The 25234-nt window shown below is 38.9% G+C and overlaps 1 protein-coding gene across 1 annotated transcript in view; it reads left to right on the forward strand.

The window, feature by feature from the left end:
* Positions 1 to 25234, forward strand: part of adcy8 (adenylate cyclase 8 (brain)) — a 190424-nt gene that overhangs the window by 127823 nt on the left and 37367 nt on the right. Inside the window, exon 11 of the mRNA XM_041241855.1 lies at positions 12349 to 12430. Coding sequence (XP_041097789.1) covers positions 12349 to 12430 — 82 coding nt within the window. The remainder of the gene's footprint in view (positions 1 to 12348; positions 12431 to 25234) is intronic.

Consider the following 25234-nt stretch of genomic DNA (forward strand, 5'->3'; position numbering starts at 1 on the left):
TGGCAGGAGTATGCCACCCAGTTGTCAGCATTGCTGCTGACAGCCTTACGACCTGTGGGCCCCTTGAAGCCTCCGGTCCTGGCCCAGGACTTTTGGGCTTTTAAGGGACAGGTGGCCATTGAGACCATGTGTGCTTTGTACAGGAGGGGGGTATATGTGACAAAGTGCCCGTCCCTGTGTGTATTTTCTGTTATATGTTGTGTGTGGTGTGTTAAATGTTGGTGTATAGCCATTGGTACGTGGGATATAAACGGGTCTGTGTTTAACATGTGTTTAAAAATGTATAATTGTATTTAGGCATGGGATTGTACATCACTTCACGTGCATTTAAAGTGTTTAATATGTGAGCACGAGGTTGCACATAATTAATTCATGTGCTGGGATTCAAGTTAATAATTAATTAGTAATTGAATCCCAGCACAACAGTATATATAGATGCACGTTTTACTCACTCGGGGTTGTTGGGTGTTCGGTGAGTAGGGAACTTCTCTCACAGACAGGCCGCCTTCAAATCATGCCGATAGCAACCAAGCATTCTTCATTACTCAAGCAGGGCGTGGTCGTATCTTTCACTGTTCTTGCGTTAATTCAAATCATGTTTTTTCAAATGGCTACTTATACAGAGTCTTAATCCACTGCGGTCCTATGTTGGACCTGGTCCGACATTACAGTTTTTCTTTACCAGTTTGGAAAGGAAAGGCGTCATACACAAGTCCCTAGTCATTTTTTTCTCTGAAAAAAGTCACGAAATGCTTTCAATGGCTGCAACACTATTGGCCATGGCATTCTTGGCATATCCAAGATAATGTGCTTACAAATGTGTTGACCGGAACTCTCCGTCTTATTAGTATGTGTTTTTGAAGTCCAAAATTGAATCCCGATGTTCATTATCATGGATTTCTGATATCAAAAATAGAATTCTTGATATCAAAAACAGAATTGTTGATAACGAAAATGCCATTCTTGATATCAGAAATGCCATTCTTGATTTCAAAAACACTATTCTTGATATCAAAAATGCCATTCTTGATATCAAAAATAGAATAGAAAGGTACTATTTTTGATATCAACAATTCTATTTTGATATCAACAATTGTATTTCCGATATCAACAATAATAATACACAGCAATCAAAGTTCATAAAAATTCCCTAACATACATTTTTACATGTTTTGGATCAAATCTGGACCCTCTCAAGCCAGGAGCAGTGCCACGCTTGGGCCTGAGGGACCTGGGCCCACCCATTTTGCTCATGGGCCCACCCAGTTATGGAGTGATTGACAATTATAAACATTTCATGCCAAACCATATCAGACTGTAATCTGCTGCGGCGAGTCTCGCTCATCCTCGTGGTTCAAGAAATATATCCGTCCCACCCACCTCAGTACCGTGTCATGGTTATGAAAAAAAGATTGGTGATTGGACGGCTGAGATATGAGATCTTGCGTCTTTGATAGTATAATATCGAAATTAAACGCTTCAGCAGCAAACATACAGGAACTTTTCTTTCATTGCAAGGCAAGCAACCAGCCAGCCAGCCAGGCATGCAAGCAAGCAACCAGTTATTTATACTGTATAAATGGGTAATTGTATGTACAAAATAATGTGATATTTTGTAACAATTGTAAGTCGCCCTGGATAAGGGTGTCTGCTGAAATATAATAATACAGAACGTTTGGCCAATGTTGCAGTAAACCGAAGTTATATTGATGTCTTACGCATTAGCTATGTCCCAACAAATTTTGTAAAAAGAAAATTAACCGATGATCAACAAATGCGCATTTAGTTTTATCAATTTGAATTCAGTTAACTGATGCAGCTGAGATGTATGATATGCTCAATTCATGCCTCTATTCCCGTTTTGTTTTTGTTCCCATATAACTGACACTGTTGAAAAGCTCAAAGGGAAGTATTGACATTCACTTTTAGTCACTGTATGAGAGCTTTTTAAATTTAAGCTCATTTTGGGTAGTCGAATACATGTTTGAGAGCTTTTGTCAAAAACTCATTTTCATTGTGTGATAGTGACTTGCAGCTCGCTAACGTTACAGAATTTGTGCTGCTGTGCCTGTTGGTGGAAAATTCGGTTGTGCAACTGTCATGAAATGTGCTCATTCTTGGAGAATATGGTGCTATTTCTCACAGTATAGTGTCCTCAGTACACATATTGGTAATTACGTTATTACTTTTATGTCATTAAGTCATAAACGGCCCATCCATGAAAATTTGGGGCTCAGCCAGGAATTAAATCCTGCCACCACTACTCATTAGTAATTAAGTTGTACAGTGACTATATGTGCACTGTCCTTTTAAAAAAAAATAACATTGCGCCTGTATTGCATAGTAGATTTGCTCTGCTGAAGGAAAATAACACAGAACCTCCTAAGAAAAGAAAAAGCGCTTCTACTTTTCTTAAATTATTATTTTGTCGTCTCCTATCGCTTTCCAAGGGGGAAGATGCTCAAAGACTGTGATATCAAGACGTGAAGGTACCATCCAAATAACGCTAGATTACTTTATGCAGCTGAAGTAGCTCGCTAGTTTAAGTAATGTTAACAGAGCGACTGCAAGAAACGGTACGGTTCAGGATACAGGCACTTTTTCTGTTGTAGATTTTATTTTATTATTTTAAGAGCAAAACTGTATTTAGGTTCAACTACATCGGGAAAATGCTCTTTGTACAGTATTGTAGTTTTGGTGTTCATCTTGGATCTTTTGTTAGGGAAAGTACTACTGTAGCAACAGTACCCAGCTACAGTTTAAAATTGTTACTGTTTCATTTCTTTTTTGTATAGTGTTTCTGAATAAGACTAGAGTTAGGCTACAGTACAGTAGCTAGTAGGAGATGTTATGTAGCAATCATATGCAATTGCATAAAAAGCACAAATGTAATGGCAGATAATTTATAAATAATTAATGCTGCACTTTATAATAGAAATTTGATTATTTTGTTGATTTCAGAAAGAAAAAAATTAAAATATCAAGGTACAATACAGTATCGATTTGTTTTATTTCTGCACATTTACTATGGAAATAGCTCTAAATGTCCACACCTTAGGGCAATTTACATAATTTGTTTAATTTGTTCAAACTGTTTGTATGGTCCCCAGAGATTTGAATTAAGCAGAGTTCACTGTACATACATTCAGCTCTTAGTGAAGTAGTTAGTTATACAAGTCAAGATGCATTCTGCCTCACTAATGAAGAACAACTCACAAAAGAGTTTAATTGGTATAGTTTGGAGAGTACCTATTTCAGTATTATCATCTTTAATTGTGTGACCAGGACAATGTAAGATGTTACAGATTGGACATATTGGTGCTCAAACCTAAGCCTGTTGTGGCACCAAGACACAGGATAAAATACAAATACATTTCAAAGCTGCTGGTGTTGCAGTGGTAGTAATAACATTCCTAATTTGAATACAAAAATGCATAGGAAATAAAATAGGTATGAGATGGGACATATTTTGGTTTCATGAGTGGTACATTTTCTTGTGTGGTCCCCCATCCCATGCAACCTCCGGAAATTGGCCCTCCATCACCAAAACTTTGGGAACCCCTGCTCTAGAGGAAAATATATTTGAACTTTGACCCATTCGACTCCTCGAGACCATCACTGTCAATTCAAACACAAAATATTTTATTTTCAATCACTCTACAACACCCACAGTACAGTAATGTTCATTTATGATCAACAAAATGAGAATATGTCAAAAAAAAAAAAAAAAAAAATGATAAAAAGCTGGTACATTCATATCAGAGAAACTGGAGAGGAAAGGGAAATTAAAACAAGGTAAAGGCAATCATCCAAATAAAGCTGAAGCACTAACTGATAACGACATAGAACATCTGTACAGCACTAAAACACTACATTTAAATAAAACCCAGCTGTACTGCTGAGTACTACATACCCTTTCAAAATTAAAAATAAAAACTGAAATAGCTTGGTTGGATAAGTGTCCACCCCCCTTGTAATAGCAATCCTAAATTAGTTCAGGTGTAATCAATCAACTTCAAAATCACACACCAAGTTAAATGGCCACCTGTGTTAATTTTCAGTGATTTACTGATTTTAGGATAAATTCAGCAGTTCCTGTAGGTTCCCTCTGCTGGGTACAGAATTTCAAAGCAAATACTCAACCATGAGCACCAAGGTGCTATCAAAAGAACTCCAGGACAAAGTTATTGAAAGGCACAGATCAGGGGATGGGTATAAAAAAATACCACATGCCTTGACTATCCCTTGGAGCACAGTCAAGAAGATTATTAAGAAGTGGAAGGTGTATGGCACCACCAAGACCCTACCTAGATGAGGCCATCCCTCCAAACTGGATGACCGAGCTAGAAGGAGACAGATCAGAGAGGTTCCCAAGAGGCCAATGGCAACTTTGCAAGAGCTACAGGCTTTTATGGCCAAGACTGGTCAAAGTGTGCATGTGACAACAATATCCCAAGCACTCCACAAATCTGGCCTGTATGGTAGGGTGGCAAGAAGGAAGCCATTACTCAAGAAAGCCCACTTTGAATCCTGTTTGAAGTATGCAAAAGACACTCAGGAGATTCTGCAGCCATGTGGCAAAAAGTTTTGTGGTCTAAATACAAAGCGTTATGTTTGGCGCAAACCCAATACAGCGCATCACTCAAAAAACACCATCCCTACTGTGAAGCATGGTGGTGGCAGCAACATGTTATGGGTATGTTTCTCATCAGCAGGGACTGGGGAACTTGTCAGGATAGAAGGGAAAATGAATGGAGCAAAGTACAGAGAAGTCTTTGAGGAAAACCTGCTGCTCTCTGCAAGAATGCTGTAACTGGGACATTTCAGCATGACAACAACCCAAAGCACACAGCCAAAGCTACACTGGAGTGGCTAAGGAACAAAAAGGTAAATGTCCTTGAGTGGCCCAGTCAGAGCCCCTACCTAAATCTAATTTAAAATTTGTGGCATGACTTAAGATTGCTGTCCATCAACGCTCCCCAAGGAACTTGACAGAGCTTGAACAGTTTTCTAAAGAAGAATGGTCAAATATTGCCAAATCTAGGTGTGTAAAGTTGGTAGAAACCTATCCCAACCGTCTCACAGCTGTAATTGTATATATACACACAGTGGTTTGCAAAAGTATTCACCCCCTACCATGAATGTCGCACTTTGTTGAATTACAAGTAATATATGCACAGTTTTTCAAACAAACTTTTTTTATTCAAAGCTGTAATGGTAAACTAAACACTTTTACATGAGGAGGAGGTTAAATGTCAGCAAAACTTGCAAAAAAAATGTACAAAATGAAATTTACTGGTTGCATAGCTATTCAGCCTCTTAAGTCAGTACTTGGTAGAATCGCCATTTGCAGCAGTTACTGCTATGAGTCTTTTTGGATAGGTCTCTACTAGCTTTCGGCAGTAGGATGATGACAATTTTGCCTATTCTTCATGGAAAAATTGCAACAGTTCTGATAAGTTTGTTGGGGATCGTCGATGGACTGCAATATTCAAGTTCCGCCATTATGTTTTGATTGGATTCAAGTCAGGACTTTGACTGGGCCACTCAAGAACATTAATTCTCTTCTTGATAAGCCACTCCAGTGTAGCTTTAGCTTTGTGCTTCGGGTCATTGTCCTGCTGAAATGTGAATTTCCTCTCCAGTTTCATAGTTTTGGCTGACTCAAACAGGTTTTCCTAAAGGATTCGCCTTTACTTTGCACCATCCATTCTCCCCTCTATGCTGACTGGGTGATATGCAGTGTTGGGCTTGCGCCAGACGTAACGCTCGGAATTTAGACCAAAAAGTTACATTTTTGTACCTTTTCCACATTGCAAACTCCATATGTGCTTTAAGATGAGACTTTTTGTGTAATGGCTTCTTGCCACCCGTCCATACAGGCCAGCTTTGTGTAGGGCCTGGCTTATTGTTGATGTGTGAACACTGACTCCCATCTCAGACACAGAACTTTGCAGATCTCTCAAGGTCATTGTTGGCTTCAGAGTGAAATCCTGAACCTGTTTCCTGTCTGCCCAGTTGCTCAGTTTGGGAGGGCGACCTGAACTGGGTAGTGTCTAGGTTGTGTAATGCATCTTCCAATTCTTAATGATGGACTTCAGTGTGCTGAGGGGGATAATCAGTGCCTTTGAAATTTTCTTGTACACTTCTCCTGCTCTGTGTCTCTACCACTTTTTCCCTGACTTGTTTCAAAAGCTCTTTGGTTTTCATGGTTGCTTTGTTGGATCACTACCTGAGGAAAATGATCTGCAAGTCAAACCACTTTGAGTACACACAGGCTGAAACCATTTCACTAATTTTGTGACCTTTCAAACAATTCATTTGCACCTGAGCTGATTCAGGACTGCAGTAGCAAAGGGGTTGAATACTTATGCAACTGAGATTAATCTGTTTTTCTCTGTAAATTTTAAGTATTTATATTCTATATGCATTTTTTAATTTTATCAATGTGGAGTAGTTTGTGCAGGTTCTATATGTAAAGTCTAATTTGAAAGCGTTGTGGAGAATTTTAGACCCAAATAGGCATGTTTTTTTTTTGCTTTGACTCGGTACTAATAGAATAAATTATTGGATGGGACAAATAACATGACAATGAACGTGTTGCATATATTGCCTTTAATAAAGTATGCCTGATGCTCTTGAGTAACTGAGTTTTGGGACTGTCTAACCGGTCTCCACATCTATATAATTTGTCACAGTTTTGCCTAACATTTCCAACTAATTCAGTGGATACAGAACATGCAGTCTCAATGTATGGGCAAGTCCACAACAGACAAAGAATGTTAGCAGCAACTTTCACAAATGCCAGCACTCTGTTTTATTAAAGAATCAAATACCATTATTTTTAGGCTTTTATAGTGCCCTGAAATATTGTCTACTTAGATTTATTTAATGTTTAAACAGATACGCAAAATCCTAATTTTATTCCATAACCTACCTGCAAAAAACACATTAATTTACTATGATTTAAGTAGATCCCTACTTATTGCATACATATACAAACACTTGTTTCCTTCCTTTTTGCTTAGTTCAATTAATAATGTATTTATATATGCTTATTTTTGGTAATACTGAATCTATTTTGGCACTTGGTTTGGTTACCTTTTAGGTCGTACACCTCTGAGATTAGTGAATATTTCAATAACCCCCCCCCCCCCCCCACACACACACACACACAAGTTTTCCACTAGATTAAATGTGTATCTTAGCCCTTGGGGTCCTAAGTTGGACCAGGTCAGACATTATAATTTTCCCTTTCCAGTCCGATGTCGGACCCTGTCCGACATCATCAAAAAGACGTAAAGAACAGGTCTCTAGTCGTTTTTTCTCTGGAAAAAGCAGAGAAAACCTTTCAATGGTTTTCAAGATGGATCGGAGCTAAATGAAACCGAAAAAAGGGTGTCACACACATTTGCAGACTTTTTGAGATGTTATAGTAATAAAATAATGACTTGGATCGCATTATTGAAGAGTTTGGTGATAAAACGAGTGATCAGGAGAGGATTTATCAGTATACACGTCTATAAAGAGGTACATTGGTTCTCAAAAGTATTCACCCCCCTTGGACTTTTCCACATTTTATTGTGCTGCAACATGGAATCAAAATTGATTTAATTAGGAGTTTTTGCAAATACAAAACAGAAAATAATTGATTGCATAAGTATTCACCCCCTTGAGTCATATTTGGTAGAGGCACCTTTGGCAGCAATTACAACCATGAGTCTATTTGTATAAGTCTCTACCAGCTTTGCACATCTGGTCACTGCAATTTTTCCCCATTATTCTTTGCAAAATTGCTCAAGCTCCGTCAAGTTGGATGAGGACCTTTGGTGAACAGCAATTTTCAACTCTTTCCACATATTCTTAATTGGATTGAGGTCCGGGCTTTGAATGGACCACTCCAGGACATTGACCTTTTTGTTTTTAAGCCACTCCAGTGTGGCTTTGGCTGTATGTTTGGGGTCATTGTCCTGCTGGAAGATAAATCTTCTCCCAAGTCCGAGGTCTCTTGCAGATTTCAGCAGGTTTTCCTCCAGGATTTCTCTGTACTTTGCTGCATCCATTTTGCCCTCTATCTTCACAAGCTTTCCAGATCCTGACGCAGAGAAGCATCCTGATAGCATGATGCTGCCACCACCATGCTTCACGGTAGGGATGCTGTTCTAAGGATGATGTGCGGTGTTAGGCTTGCGCCAAACATAACGCTTAGCGTTGATGCCAGAAAGCTCTACTTTGGTCTCATCAGACCATAGAATCTTCTTCCACTTGGTCTCAGAGTCTCCCACACACCTTCTGGCAAACTGTAGCCGAGATTTGATGTGAGCTTTTTTCAACAATGGCTTTCTTTTTGCCACTGTCCCATAAAGGCCAGTTTTGTGAAGCACCTGGGCTATTGTTGCCATATGCACTGTGTCTCCCAGCTCAGCCGTGGAAGACTGTAACTCCTTTAGGTTGCCATATGCTTCTTGGTGGCCTCCCTGACTAGTTCCCTTCTCGCCTGGATACTCAGTTTTTGAGGATGGCCTGTTCTAGACAGATTCACAGTTGTGCCGTATTCTCTCCATTTCTTATTAATGGACTTTACCGTGCTCCAGGGGATATTCAATGCCTTGGAAATGTTCTTCTATTCTACCCCTGAATGGTGCTTTTAAAGAACCTTATTCCGGATTTGCTTTGAATGTTCCTTCGTCTTCATGATGTAGTTTTTGTTACGAAATGTACTAACCAACTGTGGGACCTCCCAGAGACAGGTGTATTTAACCTGAAATCATGTGAAACACCTTAATTGCACACAGGTTGACTCCATTCAACTAATTATGTGACTTCTAAAGACAATATGTTGCACCAAAATAAATAACTGTAGAGAGCAGGTAAGTAAGTAAAGGTGCGATTATAAACAGAAGACCAAACAGCATCACAAAAGAAAAATGAGTGTAGTGTCTGGAGGGTCTCCAACAAACCCACACCCACAAATACAACACACATACACACACAAAGAAAGACAAAGGCAAATTAAATAATTACAGGTGAAAAACAATGACTTATGGAAACAATTACATTTAACAGTCTATGGCAGTGGTGGGAGAATGACAGGTAAGTCCAACAAGTCCAGTAGTCCTATTTAAGCCCTGTTTGATGGGACTACACCAGCTGTCCAAAGAAAGCTGGAAAAAAATTCAAATTAGCACCCTTGGGGGTGCTAAAAAGGACAGACCTTAACTAATTAAACAGAAACTGGTTGAAAAAGGACTGTAAATTAAATATTTCAAAGAAAACGGGGAGGTGGTACAGAGCACGCCCCCTAGAGTCCACTGGTCGACAAACAATGCCATGTCGCCAGCAGACTCCGCGTGGGCGTGCTCTAAATTAATCCGAGAATGGACGAGGGACAAGTCCAGTAGTAGCAGTGTAATTGAAATCCATACTAAGCAACAAAATAACAAAACCAAAAAGTACTGGAAACCAAAGTAGCAAATGAAAGTAGAAAAATGCAACAAACGAAAAAGGAATGATCTCATTGGATGATGAAGTCCTGAAAAGAGTCTAATAAATAAAGCAATGCTGTTGAATGTAGAAGGTTGAGGAAAAAAATGTAGATAGTTGAAAATGGTTAGCCTGTCCAGTTGTGATCAGCTGAATGGTGTAACAGATGGTTAGTAAAAAAAAATCAGGAGGCTTAGAAATATGTAGAATGTCACACACAAAAACAACAAACACCAAACCTTGAATCTACAGCTAAACTTAAACAAGCAACAAAAAAAGTAAAGAATTTAGACAAAGTGCAAAAGTTTATATCTAAGTACCCTGAGATTAAGTTTGAAAACACTATTGTTTGGTAAAGGTTTTCTTCGGACTAAAGGCGTTTTTGAGCTCTAACTAACCAGACTTTGAACAGGCGCTGGCTTCTTAGAAGCTCTGCGATTGGAGGAGTGGATATTTGAATGAGACAATGAGGAGAGAGGATGAACAGAGGAGGTTTGCAAGGAACTATGGGGATTGGAGTTTAACCTGGCCAGGCTACTGACCCTACCTAAAGGGACAGGTGGGTGAGTTTGTCCACCCACATTGTAGCATTGAGCTTGCTACAATTTGATTCAACATAATTTTAAGTAACCTAGAAAGTTTAGGTCTGTGCCAGCTTATTAGTCAGCCTACCCAAAATAACACATCTGGGGCTACCTTAATTGACCATGATCACACCTAAAATGACAATCTTTTTTTTTCATTTATTTCAGCAGAAGCTCCATCGGGCTCTTCTGATCACATTGTAATTAGTCTGAGTTTTACTGATCTAATTTGTCCAGCATTTTCACACTATAGTCCAATCTGGGTCTTTAAATTAGCTGATTGGGGTCTTGCTAACAAGCTGATAAATAACTTGCCATTCCTTAGATTGTGTTTCCTCTAATGTTGATGATTTTTGGGCTAAATTAGGCCATCAGTATTTAGGGATTATGAAGCCCCGCATTCCATCAAAACTCCTATGTTGTACTGCATTTTCTAAACCATGATTGTCTGCTGAACTTGTATAAAAAGTACTAGGGTTAAAAGTAGATTATTTAGCCATGCCAAACAACTTGGTACACCCATTGCTTGGGAAGCCTTTCGTACTCATAGAAATAAACTAGCTTACTAAGGTAAGTTAAAACTTAATTGATAGAAACTATTCCTCAAAACTTTTCAAATCCTAAGACTTTTGGTCTATGCTGAAGCCAGTTCTAGGAAGGGGACAGTGCCTTTCTGTATGTCAGACAGGCAAGCCTGAGCAGTCTCTGCAGCTGATAGCTGATCTTTTAAATATGTTTTCTGTTCCTTGTTTTAATCCAGTTGATACTCCATTTGATTCCAGTACACCTTTGCCAACATCTTTATAGGAGGATATACATTGATCCCCAGTCCAGGTTGTGGGTATATTTAAACTTAAGCTACTGGCCCAGATGACATTTCTGCTACAATGCTTAGGTGCACTGCTCAAACCATTGTTCCATATCAATTTGTCCCTAAGTCAGGGAGTGATTCCTTCACAATGGAAGCACTCATGGGCCACTTCAATTCAGAAAGTAGGTGATTCAGGATTGGCTTCAATTCTAGGCCAAATTCCTATTTACCTACTGGCTCTAAGGTTCTGAAGAGGATTTTGTACAGTTCTTGTGAAAATGGCCTTTCCTTTAACTAGGCTTTAAAGAAATCAGTTTTGATTCGAACTTCAGGAACGGGATGCACTTCTAACATTTTTTGGTCCATGATAAAATAACTTGGAGTCTAGTTATGGTACAGCTGTTGTATTGTTTTACCTCTCCAGAGCCTTTGAGACAGTTCCACATAAGCCCTTTCATCAAAAATTTCTAAATATGGGTTTAGTGAAGGTATTTTAGGGTGGTTTTCTTCTTACCTTATGGGGTGTTGGCAAAGTGTTGTTGTCCAGGTACAACTTTCTTCTAAGATACCAGAGATATCTAGCATTTATCAGAGGTCTGTTTTGGCCACTTTTTTGATTAATTTGTATGTAAATGACTTGGCCACTGTTCATTTTTCAGAATATAAATTATTATTATTATTATTATTATTATTATTATTATTATTATTATTATTATTATTATTATTATTATTATTATGTTTGCAGATGTCACTACGTTTTTATAAAACAATTATACTTCCAGGAACAGATTCAATAGATTTTCAAAATTATATTAATCTAGTTTATGATTGGTCTGGAATTAATTATTTGAAACTGAATAGTTCCAAAACTAAATGTATGATTATTTCCCCATCCAGGAAACCAGCTCCAATAATGCCTTTGTCAGGGGTGGTAACTTGTTCTGGTCACAACACGTTGATTATGTCTGCAATAAAGAGAGAAGAGTTATGGGGTTTACTTTTCATTCCTTTAGAGATGCCCCTCCAAATGTTGTTTTTCATCTTTACAAGGGCTTGGTAAGACCTATCTTAGAGCACAACTGTTTTGCCTGGGATCAATTTAAAAAATACAATACTAAGAAGCTTGAGTCTGTACAAAAATTTGTTTGTAGGGTTGTAAGAAATTACTAAAATTGGGATTCTACTTATGATAACCTTCTTAGTCACTCCTCTCTTAAACCACCAAGTGGCAGAAGGTCCTATTTTATTCTTGCTCACTTCTAGAAGGTTTTGCATTCACTGTGTTCTACCTCTATGTCAGTCTGAGAAATATCCACAGAGCTGTTCTGAAAATCATTACTCTCTTTGTATTAGTGCTTCCACTAATGCGATTTGTACTTGTGCTGGCCCTACAGGCACAAAGTGAATAAACTAAACTACACTAAACACAAAAAAGTTATTCTTAATGGTTTTTCTTTTCTGTATTTACAGCAAAGACTTTCTGGGTACCAAGGAGACATCCCTGCTGTTGATGGGAATGTTTCTGTTAGCAGTGTTTTATCATGGCCAACAGGTATAGCAAGTACTTAACTTCTATTTTTACCATGACATCTACATTTAATCAATTCACAGAAATATGAAAACATTCCATTTATTTAGAGTCTGAGAAAGGCCATAACAAAGTTTGTTACAGAATAAAATACTGAATCATTAACATTTTTTTTTTTTAATTTACAGGTTTTAAATAAAGTTAACCTTACCAGTATATAGGCTGCAACGTTTACAGTTAAAATATAAAACAAAAATATGAATATGCTAAGACGACATATTGGTTTTTTATATTTTAATTACACTGTGTAACAAAAATTTTTTTTTTTTTGTTCCTGGGTAGTAAGTGTTATTTCCTAATTGCTTATGCCTCAAAAGTATAGAAAATGGCTATTATTCCCCACAAACTTTGCTTTTGTGACCAGGACAGTGATATTTCAAAATATCACTATTTCCAATGGGAAAATGGGCAAATGTGTGTCTTTTCGTTCACATAAAATCAGAAAAAAACAACATATGAATCCAAATTAACATGTATTTATACTAAAGTAATACAAAGATGACTACAAAAGTGAGTTGTTTTTCAAGATTTACAATTATACTGTATTTACAGTATACTCATGTATAATGTACTCATTATTTCTATTTAAATCTATTAATGTGCTTGTGATGTAATTTATAACATAGTTAATTATGTAATGATCTACCATTCCTTACAATTTAAACCTTCAGGCATCCTGGTATTGAGACTATTTATCAATTTATTTTCCTTTATTCTTCTATATCGTACATTTATCTAATTGTATATCTTCTAAACCAACACATTTGGGGTCATTCCTGTTATGTTTATGTTTTGTAAAGTATTGAACTATTAGTTCATTTACATTTGTCTTTCTTATGTTATAGGTGATTCTGCGTTCTTTGATATTTTCTTACATTTTTTGGCAGTTTTGCATGACAGGTCCCTTAAGACTAAATATTTATTTTCTCTATTTGCAATTTATCTTTTATATTTGCACATTTTTGTGTCGATGATCCGTTTATGTTTACCGTGAACCAAGATCTCAGCTAAATTTGCATCCCATCTAAAAGCCATCACTGGAAATGTTGGGCAATCATTTTGGATATATTATCAATGGTCCTCTTTTAAACCATTTTTTTCCCTTTTATTATACTCAAGTAGTTAATTTCTATTGAGTTTGTCAACTTTTAAAAATTCTTTCTCAATAATCTGTTCTTTATATACTCTTTTTTAAATGTATTTTTAATTCCTTCCTCTGTTTTTTAGAGACATCTTCATCAGAACAGATTATTTGTAACCTTATACCCAGTCATTCTGGAATGGCTCTTTTAGTAGGGATAGGATGTGCAGGTGACATGTAGGTATTGATGTATATCAGAAGGTTTGGAGTAAAGATCTGTTTTTAATATGTAACCAAAAAACCCACACTTATCACAGTCAGCAGTGGAATAGCCTGGATTCAAATCGGCAACTCCAGGCTATAGATCGCATCCTGCACGTGGAGGGCCTTTACCGGCATTCGGAAGCCCTTTCACCGCGTTCTAATTCAGCAACTTTTCCACATAATGCCTGCTGATGCAGAATCCAGTGTAAGAAAAGTGGTACTTCTGCATATTTTTCTTAATTTTTTTCCAGCACTCTGCTAGCCATTGCACTGTTTTGTCCAGTCATATGTTGTAATCCAAGTTACTCTTCCAAGCTATTTCTGCACTTTCCATGGCTTCTTGAAGTTCCTTTCCTGTGGTTGTGTTGTTCATGGAATCCACAGCCCTTTTCATTTTTTCTTCTATTTTTCAGAAACACTTTTAGACTCCATAGCATCTTTCATTTCCAGTAAACTCAAAATATGTTGCTTTGTGCAACATTTCATAGTGATTTTTATATGTTATAAACTTAAAGAACTATAAAGATCTGCAACCTTTATTATTAATTGAACAAGTAATCATCTGGCTAACGATTTTAGAATTTTCTGTTTTCTGTCTCCAAATTTCGCTTCTGTGACATCTCTGACTACTTTTTGGCTACTTTTTAAATTTGACACAAAGTAAAATAAATAGTTTAAATAAGCCTTCGCTTCGCTGTTCTAATCAAAATAATGTGTGCTGTGTGTGAGGAAACGGATCGTGTGTACTATTTGATTGCCTATTTTACTACCTCTGTAAGCTGTGATTGGCTTAATGGGAATGTCACTCATACAATGCAGACTGCATATGTTAAATATATGTGTTATATTAAAGAGGCAGGTTGTTTTAAAAAAAGAATTCCAAAACAATACAGTACAATGAAATTTTAGAAACTAATGGATGGGCCGTATGCATGAAAGGAGAAAGGAAAAAGGCTTTTTTTTATTTTTTATTTATTTTTTTACATCAGACAAGGAATACATGTTAAAATTAAAAAGTAAGCAGTGCAGTTTCACATTGCGTTGCCTCTACCTGTCCCCTACTGAGTGCTGTGTCTGTTGATCGCTCATTTTCAGTCAATGTAAGCCACCATCACAATACGTTAATGACCAAAAGATACGTCAGGTCTATTGGGGCTTTTGATATCATGGAGGTCATGGGTAAGTCTCTGACATTATCATGCACATTAAATTAATACATATAGTATGCATGGTATGGTATGTAAATTAGCCAAATAGTGTGCACATAAATTAACGCATTCTCTGTTAGTAAATGGGGCAGTAAATTGATTTAATGTGCATGTTAGGCTCATTACATGCGTGCTAACTTTCGTAAATGAGGCCCTTAATATATGAATCAGTCAAGAAAATAAGTGAGGCAAGATTGGGTAGTAAATATGACTTTATATATATTGTCAGCATAGGTAAATAAATATTGACTTACAGTGCCGTGAAAAAGTATTTGCCCACTGTCTGATTTTCTGCATTTTTGCACATTTTTCACATTGAATTTGGTCAGATCGTTTTATGGGTTGTAATAGTATATAGAGGGAGTCTAAGAGAAAAAATGACACCAACGTTTGGTGCTTCTTTCGTTTGTTTGGTGTGCAAGGTAATCAAACATGCAATCTTCAGGTGTGAAAAAGTTATTGCCCCCTAGTTAACTCAACTCAACTAAAGGAATAATTAGGGTCGGCTGTTTGAATACTTTGGTTAACAATCAGGGTTGATTTGGACCAGCCCTGCCCAATATAAATCTGACTAACTTTGGCCCTTACCATCAGAGTGAAGTTGTCAGCACACAGGTTCTAGAGGCACATCATGCCACGATCAAAAGAAATTTGTGAAGACCTCCGAAAAAAAGTTGTTAATGCCTATCAGTCAGGAAAGGGTTAGAAAGCCATTTCTAAGGCTCTGGGGCTCCACCAAACCACAGTCAGAGCCATATTGTCCAAGAAAGTTTGGGACAGTAGTGAATCTTCCCAAGAGTGGCTGTCCTGCCAAAATCTCTCCAAGAGCAAGGCGTAAAATCGTCTAGGAAGTAACAAAGAACCCTAAAACAACATCCAGGGATCTGCAGACCTTTCTCTCCTTGGCTAAGGTCAGTGTTCATGACACTGTGAAACACACTGTGCAAAAATGGGATTCCTGGCAGAGTAGCAAGGTGGAAACCACTGCTTACTAAAAAGAACATATCTCAAGTCTCAAGTTTGTCAAAAAGCACCTGGATGATCCTCAAGAGTTCTGGAACAATGTTCTATCGACAGATGAGTCAAAAGTGGAACTTTTTGGCCAACATGGGCCCCGTTGTGTCTGACATAAACCAAACACTGCATTCCATAGTAAGAACCTCATACTAACTGTCAAGCATGGTCGTGGTAGTGTCATGATTTGGGGATGATTTGCTGCATCAGGACCTGGACGACTTGCCATCATTGAAGGAACCATGAATTCCGCTCTGTATCAGAGAATTCTACAGGAGAATGTCAGGCCATCCGTCCGTGAGCTCAAGCTAAAGTGCAGCAGGGTCATGCAGCAAGACAATGATCCGAAACACACAAGCAAGTCTACATCAGAATGGTTGAAGAACAAGAAATTTAAAGTTTTGGAATTGCCTAGTCAAAGTCCAGACCTAAACTCCATTGAAATGTTGTGGCAGGACCTGAAAAGAGCAGTTTATGCACAAAAACCCACAAATGTTACTGAGTTGAAGCAGTTCTGCATGAAAGAGTGGGCCAAAATTCCTCTATGGTGTGTGAGAGACTGATCAATAACTACAGGAAGGGTTTGTTTCAGTTATTGCTGCTAAAGGTGGCGTAACCAGTTATTGTGGGGGGGGGGGGGGGGGGGGATTACTTTTTCACATAGGTGCAGTGGCTGTTGCATAACTTTCTTTTTAATAAATAGATGAAGTGTCAAACTTTTGCGTTATTTGTTCATTCAGGGTCCCTTTTATCTAATATTAGATTTTGGTTGAAGATCTGATAACATTCAGTGTCAAAAATATGCAAAAATGCAGAAAATCAGACAGGGGCCAAATACTTTTTCATGGCACTGTATATATTTTGTTTAAATATAGCTCATTCAGGGTAAGTAAATAAACAGATAACATAAATAAATAACAGAATTTTTTTTTTGAAGTTCATATCGGATAGTTATCAAAGTTTTTTTGGCGTACAGCTCTCCGCCTGGCTTGCTGACTGCTGCATAATCCAGTTTATATCCCGGCCGTCATATTTGTTTACATCATCAAGTTGAATTTGTCTGAATTTCAGAAAGTCAGAAAATAGTAACAGTGTACATTTTAATCCCCATTTTAGTGTTTATAGCGTCTTTTGTCGTATGTTTTGTAATTTCTTTTCTGTTAAGCAAAGAATCGCTATTCAGCAGTTTTTTCACATTTAGCCATTTTCTCTTGTTGTGAAGAGTGGAGATGAAAGTCATTCATTTGAAAAAGGGATGTGACTGACAGTGATGTGAACCAATTACATGACAGATGTAAACTATTGCCCTGTTTTTGCTCCTATGATCAGACATACCCTCAAGTTTTGTAGTTAGAACTCGCAAAAACTAAATTAATTAATAATCTTGTACAATTACTTATTAGTGGCAGATGTCATGCTGTAACTTGTGACAATGTGGGTGTGAAGCAGGGCAGAAGAAAAGTCAGGCACATAATTAGAGAAGGTGAGGCTAAGCCCTGCTTGTAAGTATTGTATTATAATTAGAGGAGGCACGGCTAAGCCCTGCTTGTAAGTATTGTATTATATTTTAAAATGCATTGTGTGGTTTGTGTGTTGGTGGAGGTTGGCAGGAATGGGGTCCCTGCCAAATACATGTGAGAATGTGGCTGGAAGCTTAATTGAATGGTTAATGGTAAATTAGGCTCCAGCCACATGGTTCTTAAGCAAAGGAGAAGCCTTAGTTTAGAAGAAAGAAGTTGAGTGAGTTTATACTGTGAGTGTTTGTTGGCATTATATTTAATACTCTGTAGAGAAGGCTAATGCCCAGCCTAAAGTGGTTTGGCTTTTTGTTTGAACCTTTATTTTAGCCCTTGAGCCGGTTATTTTGTTCATGGTGTTTGTGACTTGTTTTGTTAAACCTTTTCATTTTGCTCTGTGAACAGTGTTTTTTGCTGATTATTTGTGTGAAATAAATGTGCGCCTCAGCCCTTAAAACCTCAGTTCTTGAAATCTGAGTCTCCGTCATACCCCCTGACTGCCTTAGACAACCATTATCTAATCACAACTAAAATAATCTGTTATACAATGACATTAGAAATGTGTGTAGCAAAGGAGAAGCCATACTAATGGGGGATTTCAACTTCCCCCAAATAAAATGGGAAAACCCGGTGGGTAGCGCGAAGGATGAAATAGAAATGGTGGAAATGACAAATGACTGCTTCCTAACACAATTTGTGAAGGCACCCACTAGAGGGGAGGCATGCCTTGATTTAGTCTTTTCAAATAACGAAGATAGAATAACTAAAACAGAGGTCAGAGAACCACTGGCAAACTCAGACCACAACATGGTCTCATTTGAAGTGTTTTTTAAATCCTCAAAAGTAAAGACTAAAGCTAAGGTTTACAATTTTAGAAAAGCAAACTATGAAGGCATGAAACAGAGACTAACAGAAGTAGATTGGAGTAAAATAGAGAAAACACCCACAGAAGAAGGATGGTTGTTCTTCAAAAACGTAGTACTAGAGGCGCAAAACAATTACATCCCTAAAGTAGACAAATCTAAATGTAAAACTAAATTGCCAAAATGGTTTAATAGATCAATTAAAAAAAATATTCAGCGAAAAAAAGGCACTTTACAGAGCATTAAAAAAGGACCAAAAAGAAAGTACACAGAAAGAGTACACAGAACTGCAAATGCAAGTCAAAAAGGAAGTTAGAAAGGCCAAGAGAGAAATAGAAATGAACATTGCTAAGGGAGCTAAAACCAATTCCAAAATGTTTTTCCAATATTACAACAGCAAGAGAACATTCAAAGAGGAGATTAAATGTTTAAGAGATACAAATGGCAAAATCGTAGAGGAAGAAAAAAAAATAGCAAATATGTTAAATGATTACTTTTCACAAGTTTTTACAAAGGAAGATACTGACAACATGCCCCACATGTCATCCAGTTCCTATCCAGTTTTAAATAACTTTAGCATAACTGAGGCAGAAGTGTTAAAGGGACTAGGAGCTCTTAAAATAAACAAATCCCCTGGGCCGGATGAGATCCTCCCAGTAGTACTCAAAGAAATGAAAGAAGTAATTTACAAACCGCTAACCAAGATCATGCAGCAGTCTCTTGACACAGGGGTGGTACCGACAGACTGGAAAATTGCAAACGTAATACCGATCCACAAAAAGGGAAACAAAACTGAACCAGGTAACTACAGACCAGTAAGCCTGACTTCTATTATATGCAAACTTATGGAAACTATAATAAGAGCCAAAATGGAAAATTACCTATATGGTAACAGGGTACTGGGAGACAGTCAACATGGTTTTAGGAAAGGGAGATCGTGCCTAACTAACTTGCTTGATTTTTTTGAGGATGCAACATCAATAATGGATAATTGCAAAGCATATGACATGGTTTATTTAGATTTCCAGAAAGCTTTTGACAAAGTCCCGCACAAAAGATTAATTCTCAAACTGAACGCAGTTGGGATTCAAGGAAACACATGTACATGGATTAGGGAGTGGTTAACATGTAGAAAACAGAAAGTACTGATTAGAGGAAAAACCTCAGAATGGAGTGTGGTAACCAGCGGTGTACCACAGGGATCAGTATTAGGTCCTCTGCTATTCCTAATCTACATTAATGATTTAGATTCTGGTATAGTAAGCAAACTTGTTAAATTTGCAGACGACACAAAAGTAGGAGGAGTGGCAAACACTGTTGCAGCAGCAAAGGTCATTCAAAATGATCTAGACAAGATTCAGAACTGGGCAGATACATGGCAAATGACATTTAATAGAGAAAAGTGTAAGGTACTGCACGCAGGAAATAAAAATGTACATTATAAATATCATATGGGAGATATTGAAATTGGAGAAGGAATCTATGAAAAAGACCTAGGAGTTTTTGTTGACTCAGAAATGTCTTCATCTAGGCAATGTGGGGAAGCTATAAAAAAGGCTAACAAGATGCTCGGATACATTGTGAAAAGTGTTGAATTTAAATCAAGGGAAGTAATGTTAAAACTGTACAATGCACTTGTAAGACCTCATCTTGAATATTGTGTTCAGTTCTGGTCACCTCGCTATAAAAAAGATATTGCTGCTCTAGAAAGAGTGCAAAGAAGAGCGACCAGAATTATTCCGGGCTTAAAAGGCATGTCATATGCAGACAGGCTAAAAGAATTGAATCTGTTCAGTCTTGAACAAAGAAGACTACGTGGCGACCTAATTCAAGCATTCAAAATTCTAAAAGGTATTGACAGTGTCGACCCAAGGGACTTTTTCAGCCTGAAAAAAGAAACAAGGACCAGGGGTCACAAATGGAGTTTAGAAAAAGGGGCATTCAGAACAGAAAATAGGAGACACTTTTTTACACAGAGAATTGTGAGGGTCTGGAATCAACTCCCCAGTAATGTTGTTGAAGCTGACACCCTGGGATCCTTCAAGAAGCTGCTTGATGAGATTTTGGGATCAATAAGCTACTAACAACCAAACGAGCAAGATGGGCCGAATGGCCTCCTCTCGTTTGTAAACTTTCTTATGTTCTTATGTTCTTATGGTGTCCTGTGTCTGATTTGAATGCTGCCGAGAGACTCAGAGGGGACTGTAATTAAAAAAAAGGAAAGAAAGCAAAGCAATGAGAGAAGAGAGGGAAACAAGGGCTGGAAGTCTGCATGACCTGCCAAGAAGGGGAGGAGTGGTGCTTTTCTGTTGGTTAGGTCGAGCATGTGTTGCCCGACTACCAACCCCCACATCAGGAACAACTGTCAGCCCTGAGGGGAAAGAAAGGGAGGAACGGCCGTCCCCAGAAGCAGCCTGTATCAGCTGCAGCTGCAGCTGCATAAAGGAGAGGAGCTGGGACACCTTCCTCAGCACTCTAGAGGTCACCTGTTGGTGTCCCATCTGCGGGGAGCTGGGGCATTTCCCACTCAACTGCCCCCTCCCAGAAGAAGAGTGCTCAAGGCCACTGCCAGTGCCGGAGTGTTCAGTGCTGTGGGCAGCATTGCGTCCTGCTTATCCAGCTTTGCTGTCTCTAATGCCCAAATGGGAGGAGTCCAAGTATATAATAGCTAAAGAGGAGGAGCTGTAGCCTCCATCGCCCAGAACTGGGGAGCCCAAGTGTCCACAGACCAGAAGGGGGGAGGTCAAGTGTCCACAGCCCAAAAGGGGGGAACCAGAGTGTCCACAGCCCAACAGGGGGAAGCAGGAGCATCCACAGCCCAAGAGGGGGGAGCCGGAGCATCCACAGCCCAAGAGGGGGGGAACTGGAGCATCCACAGCCCAAGAAGGGGGAAACAGAGTATCAACAGCCTAAGAGGGGGGAGCCAGAGTGTCCACAGCACAAAAAGGGGAAGCCCGCGTGTCCACAGCCCAAGAAAAGGAAACCCAAATCTCCAATGATAGAGGAAGAGCCGCACCGTTCTCCAGAGACAGGGGCAGACTACCTGCTTCTCCCTCCTCTGCTGCAGGAGGGGGACCACCCACTGCTCCCGCATCCACCACCAAAGGGAGAGTACCCGCTGCTCTCGCCACCACCAACAGAGGGAGATTGCCTGCTGTTTCCGCATCCACTGCCAGAGGGAGACGAGGAGCTCCTGCCATCTCTTGACACAGGGGTGGTACCGACAGACTGGAAAATTGCAAACGTAATACCGATCCACAAAAAGGGAAACAAAACTGAACCAGGTAACTACAGACCAGTAAGCCTGACTTCTATTATATGCAAACTTATGGAAACTATAATAAGATCCAAAATGGAAAATTACCTATATGGTAACAGGGTACTGGGAGACAGTCAACATGGTTTTAGGAAAGGGAGATCGTGTCTAACTAACTTGCTTGATTTTTTCGAGGATGCAACATCGATAATGGATAATTGCAAAGCATATGACATGGTTTATTTAGATTTCCAGAAAGCTTTTGACAAAGTCCCGCACAAAAGATTAATTCTCAAACTGAACGCAGTTGGGATTCAAGGAAACACATGTACATGGATTAGGGAGTGGTTAACATGTAGAAAACAGAAAGTACTGATTAGAGGAAAAACCTCAGAATGGGGTGTGGTAACCAGCAGTGTACCACAGGGATCTGTATTAGGTCCTCTGCTATTCCTAATCTACATTAATGATTTAGATTCTGCTATAGTAAGCAAACTTGTTAAATTTGCAGACGACACAAAAGTAGGAGGAGTGGCAAACACTGTTGCAGCAGCAAAGGTCATTCAAAATGATCTAGACAAGATTCAGAACCGGGCAGACACATGGCAAATGACATTTAATAGAGAAAAGTGTAAGGTACTGCACGCAGGAAATAAAAATATACATTATAAATATCATATGGGAGATATTGAAATTGGAGAAGGAATCTATGAAAAAGACCTAGGAGTTTTTGTTGACTCAGAAATGTCTTCATCTAGACAATGTGGGGAAGCTATAAAAAAGGCTAACAAGATGCTCGGATACATTGTTAAAAGTGTTGAATTTAAATCAAGGGAAGTAATGTTAAAACTGTACAATGCACTAGTAAGACCTCATCTTGAATATTGTGTTCAGTTCTGGTCACCTCGCTATAAAAAAGATATTGCTGCTCTAGAAAGAGTGCAAAGAAGAGCGACCAGAATTATTCCGGGCTTAAAAGGCATGTCATATGCAGACAGGCTAAAAGAATTGAATCTGTTCAGTCTTGAACAAAGAAGACTACTTGGCGACCTAATTCAAGCATTCAAAATTCTAAAAGGTATTGACAGTGTCGACCCAAGGGACTTTTTCAGCCTGAAAAAAGAAACAAGGACCAGGGGTCACGAATGGAGTTTAGAAAAAGGGGCATTCAGAACAGAAAATAGGAGACACTTTTTTACACAGAGAATTGTGAGGGTCTGGAATCAACTCCCCAGTAATGTTGTTGAAGCTGACACCCTGGGATCCTTCAAGAAGCTGCTTGATGAGATTTTGGGATCAATAAGCTACTAACAACCAAACGAGCAAGATGGGCCGAATGGCCTCCTCTCGTTTGTAAACTTTCTTATGTTCTTATGTTCTTATGTCAGCTGCTGTCGTTGCCTGCCACCTTCCTACACTGCTTGGGGCTTCGTAGCCTGCACCACCTCGGGCTGCAAAGCCTGCACCTCCCAGGGAGGCCAGTCCGCCATCCGTCTGCCATCGCCCAGGGAGGCCAGTCCGCCATCAGTCTGCCATCGCCCAGGGAGGCCAGTCCGCCATCCATCTGTCATTGCCCAGGGAGGCCAGTCCGCCGTCAGTCTGCCATTTCCCAGGGAGGCCAGTCCACCATCAGTCTGCCATCGCCAGAGGAGGCCAGTCTGCCACTGCACAGGGATTTCTTCGCACAAGCAGCAGTTTCGCTGCCGGAGGTTCTGTGTCCAGGGCCCAGGAGGAGGGTGCCATCGGCTACAGAGAAGGGGGGAATGTCAGGAGTCACCTCTACTAGCAGCAGTTCGGATACCAGGATTGCCTTGGCCAGAGTAGCCAGCCTATTCATGGTCTGTCTGGCCGCTGCCAGTGCTGGCATTTGAAGAGAACCTCCCACCATGGCTGCCACCCATGGACACATTGCTACCCCTGTTCTTGGGCTGGGATGACTGGGACTGTTAGAACTTTAAGGGACCAGGTGGCAGTTGGTGGCCAGGTGTGCTGTGCACAGGGTTGGGGGGATTTGTGGCAGGGCAGAAGAAAAGCTGTGCACATAATGCTTGTAAATATGTATTACAATTTAAAATGTATTGTGTTGGTGGTGGTTGGCTGGGATGGGGTTAATTTCCTATCCCTGCCAAATACATGCAAGAATGTGGCTGGAACCTTAATTGAATGGTTAACTAGGTTCCAGCCATATGATATTTAAGGAGGGGAAATTGTTTTGTTTGGAAGAAGGGAGTTGGATGAGTTTACTCTGAGAGTGTTTGTTGGTACTATATTTAATACTCTGTAGTGAAGGCTATGCCCAGCCTACAGGGGTTTGGTCTTTTGTTTGAACCAATTTTTTGGCCCTTGAGCTAGTTATTTTGTTCCTGTACATTTTGTTCAAGGTGTTTGTGACTTGTTTTGTTCAATGTTTTTATTTTATTCTGTGAGTGATGTTTTTTGTTGATTTGTGTGAAATAAATCCATGCCGCAGTGCTTAAAACCGCAGTTCTTGAATTCTGAGTCTCCTTCATACCGACTGACTGCCTTAGACCCCAGCTATCCTGTCACAGTGTAAAAAGGAAATGTGAGTACTGTATAAAGAAGCAGCAGAAAGCATCTGTTATTAGCAATAGGTAACAACTCAATTTAGGAATTACATTAATAATAATAATTTACAACCGCCATATTCTCCAAAAATGAATCCTCAGCTTCTTCTGTGTGTTATGGCTTGTCCCTTATAAAAGTTTATCATAGTAAAAGCAAATCAAAGTGTATTAAAACATGAATGCATGGTAAAAGCATGGGCGAGCATTGTAAACCACAGATAGTTGCAGAAAAGCATATACATTATTTAATATTATTTATAATGTATTTATTTGGCAGACACGCATTTAGACTTGTCAAAAAAAGGCATTTACCATTGTACAAAATGGTACAGGAGCACTTTTCTTTTGGTGGGTACTGAGGATGTAGCATTGAGGTCAGGTATGATGCTGCCAGGGGCTGTGAGAATTTCCCTCAGAACTCTGAGTAAGCCGCAATAGACATGCATTGTTCTCTCGTGTTACTGTACAAACCTGCACAAATTGTTGTATTGATATTGCCATGGATAAACTGACTTCCTTTGTAATATTGTAGGTAGTTGACCTTATTAGTTAAATACCATCAGTATGATTTAATATGCATGCCTGCTTAATTTCCCTTTCCTCAATGTGATACTATTGTGTTGGTATAAATGGTTATTATAAACTGTTTACTGCAATTGATGCTTTTTAACAAAATCTATGTCTGTACCATGTCTGCAACCGAACAACCAAACTTTTATTTACTTTAAATATAATATTCTACTATTAGGAGCAAATGTTAAATGTAGATGCATCATCTGTCTAAAACAACAGCTTCCTTTCATTTATTTCAACAAGCTACAGAAGAGTAATTAAATTTACTATATAAATAAATGCATTATACTGGTATCCCAATGGTATTTTGTTAGAGTAACCACTATAGCAGTAAGAATTCAAATCCTGCTTTGTGAGACACTAACATTTAAGGCAAATTACAAGCTAATGTACAGAGTGAGTTAATG

Source organism: Polyodon spathula, chromosome 3 (assembly GCF_017654505.1).
Source record: "Polyodon spathula isolate WHYD16114869_AA chromosome 3, ASM1765450v1, whole genome shotgun sequence".
In the NCBI taxonomy this organism is placed as follows: Eukaryota; Metazoa; Chordata; class Actinopteri; order Acipenseriformes; family Polyodontidae; genus Polyodon; species Polyodon spathula.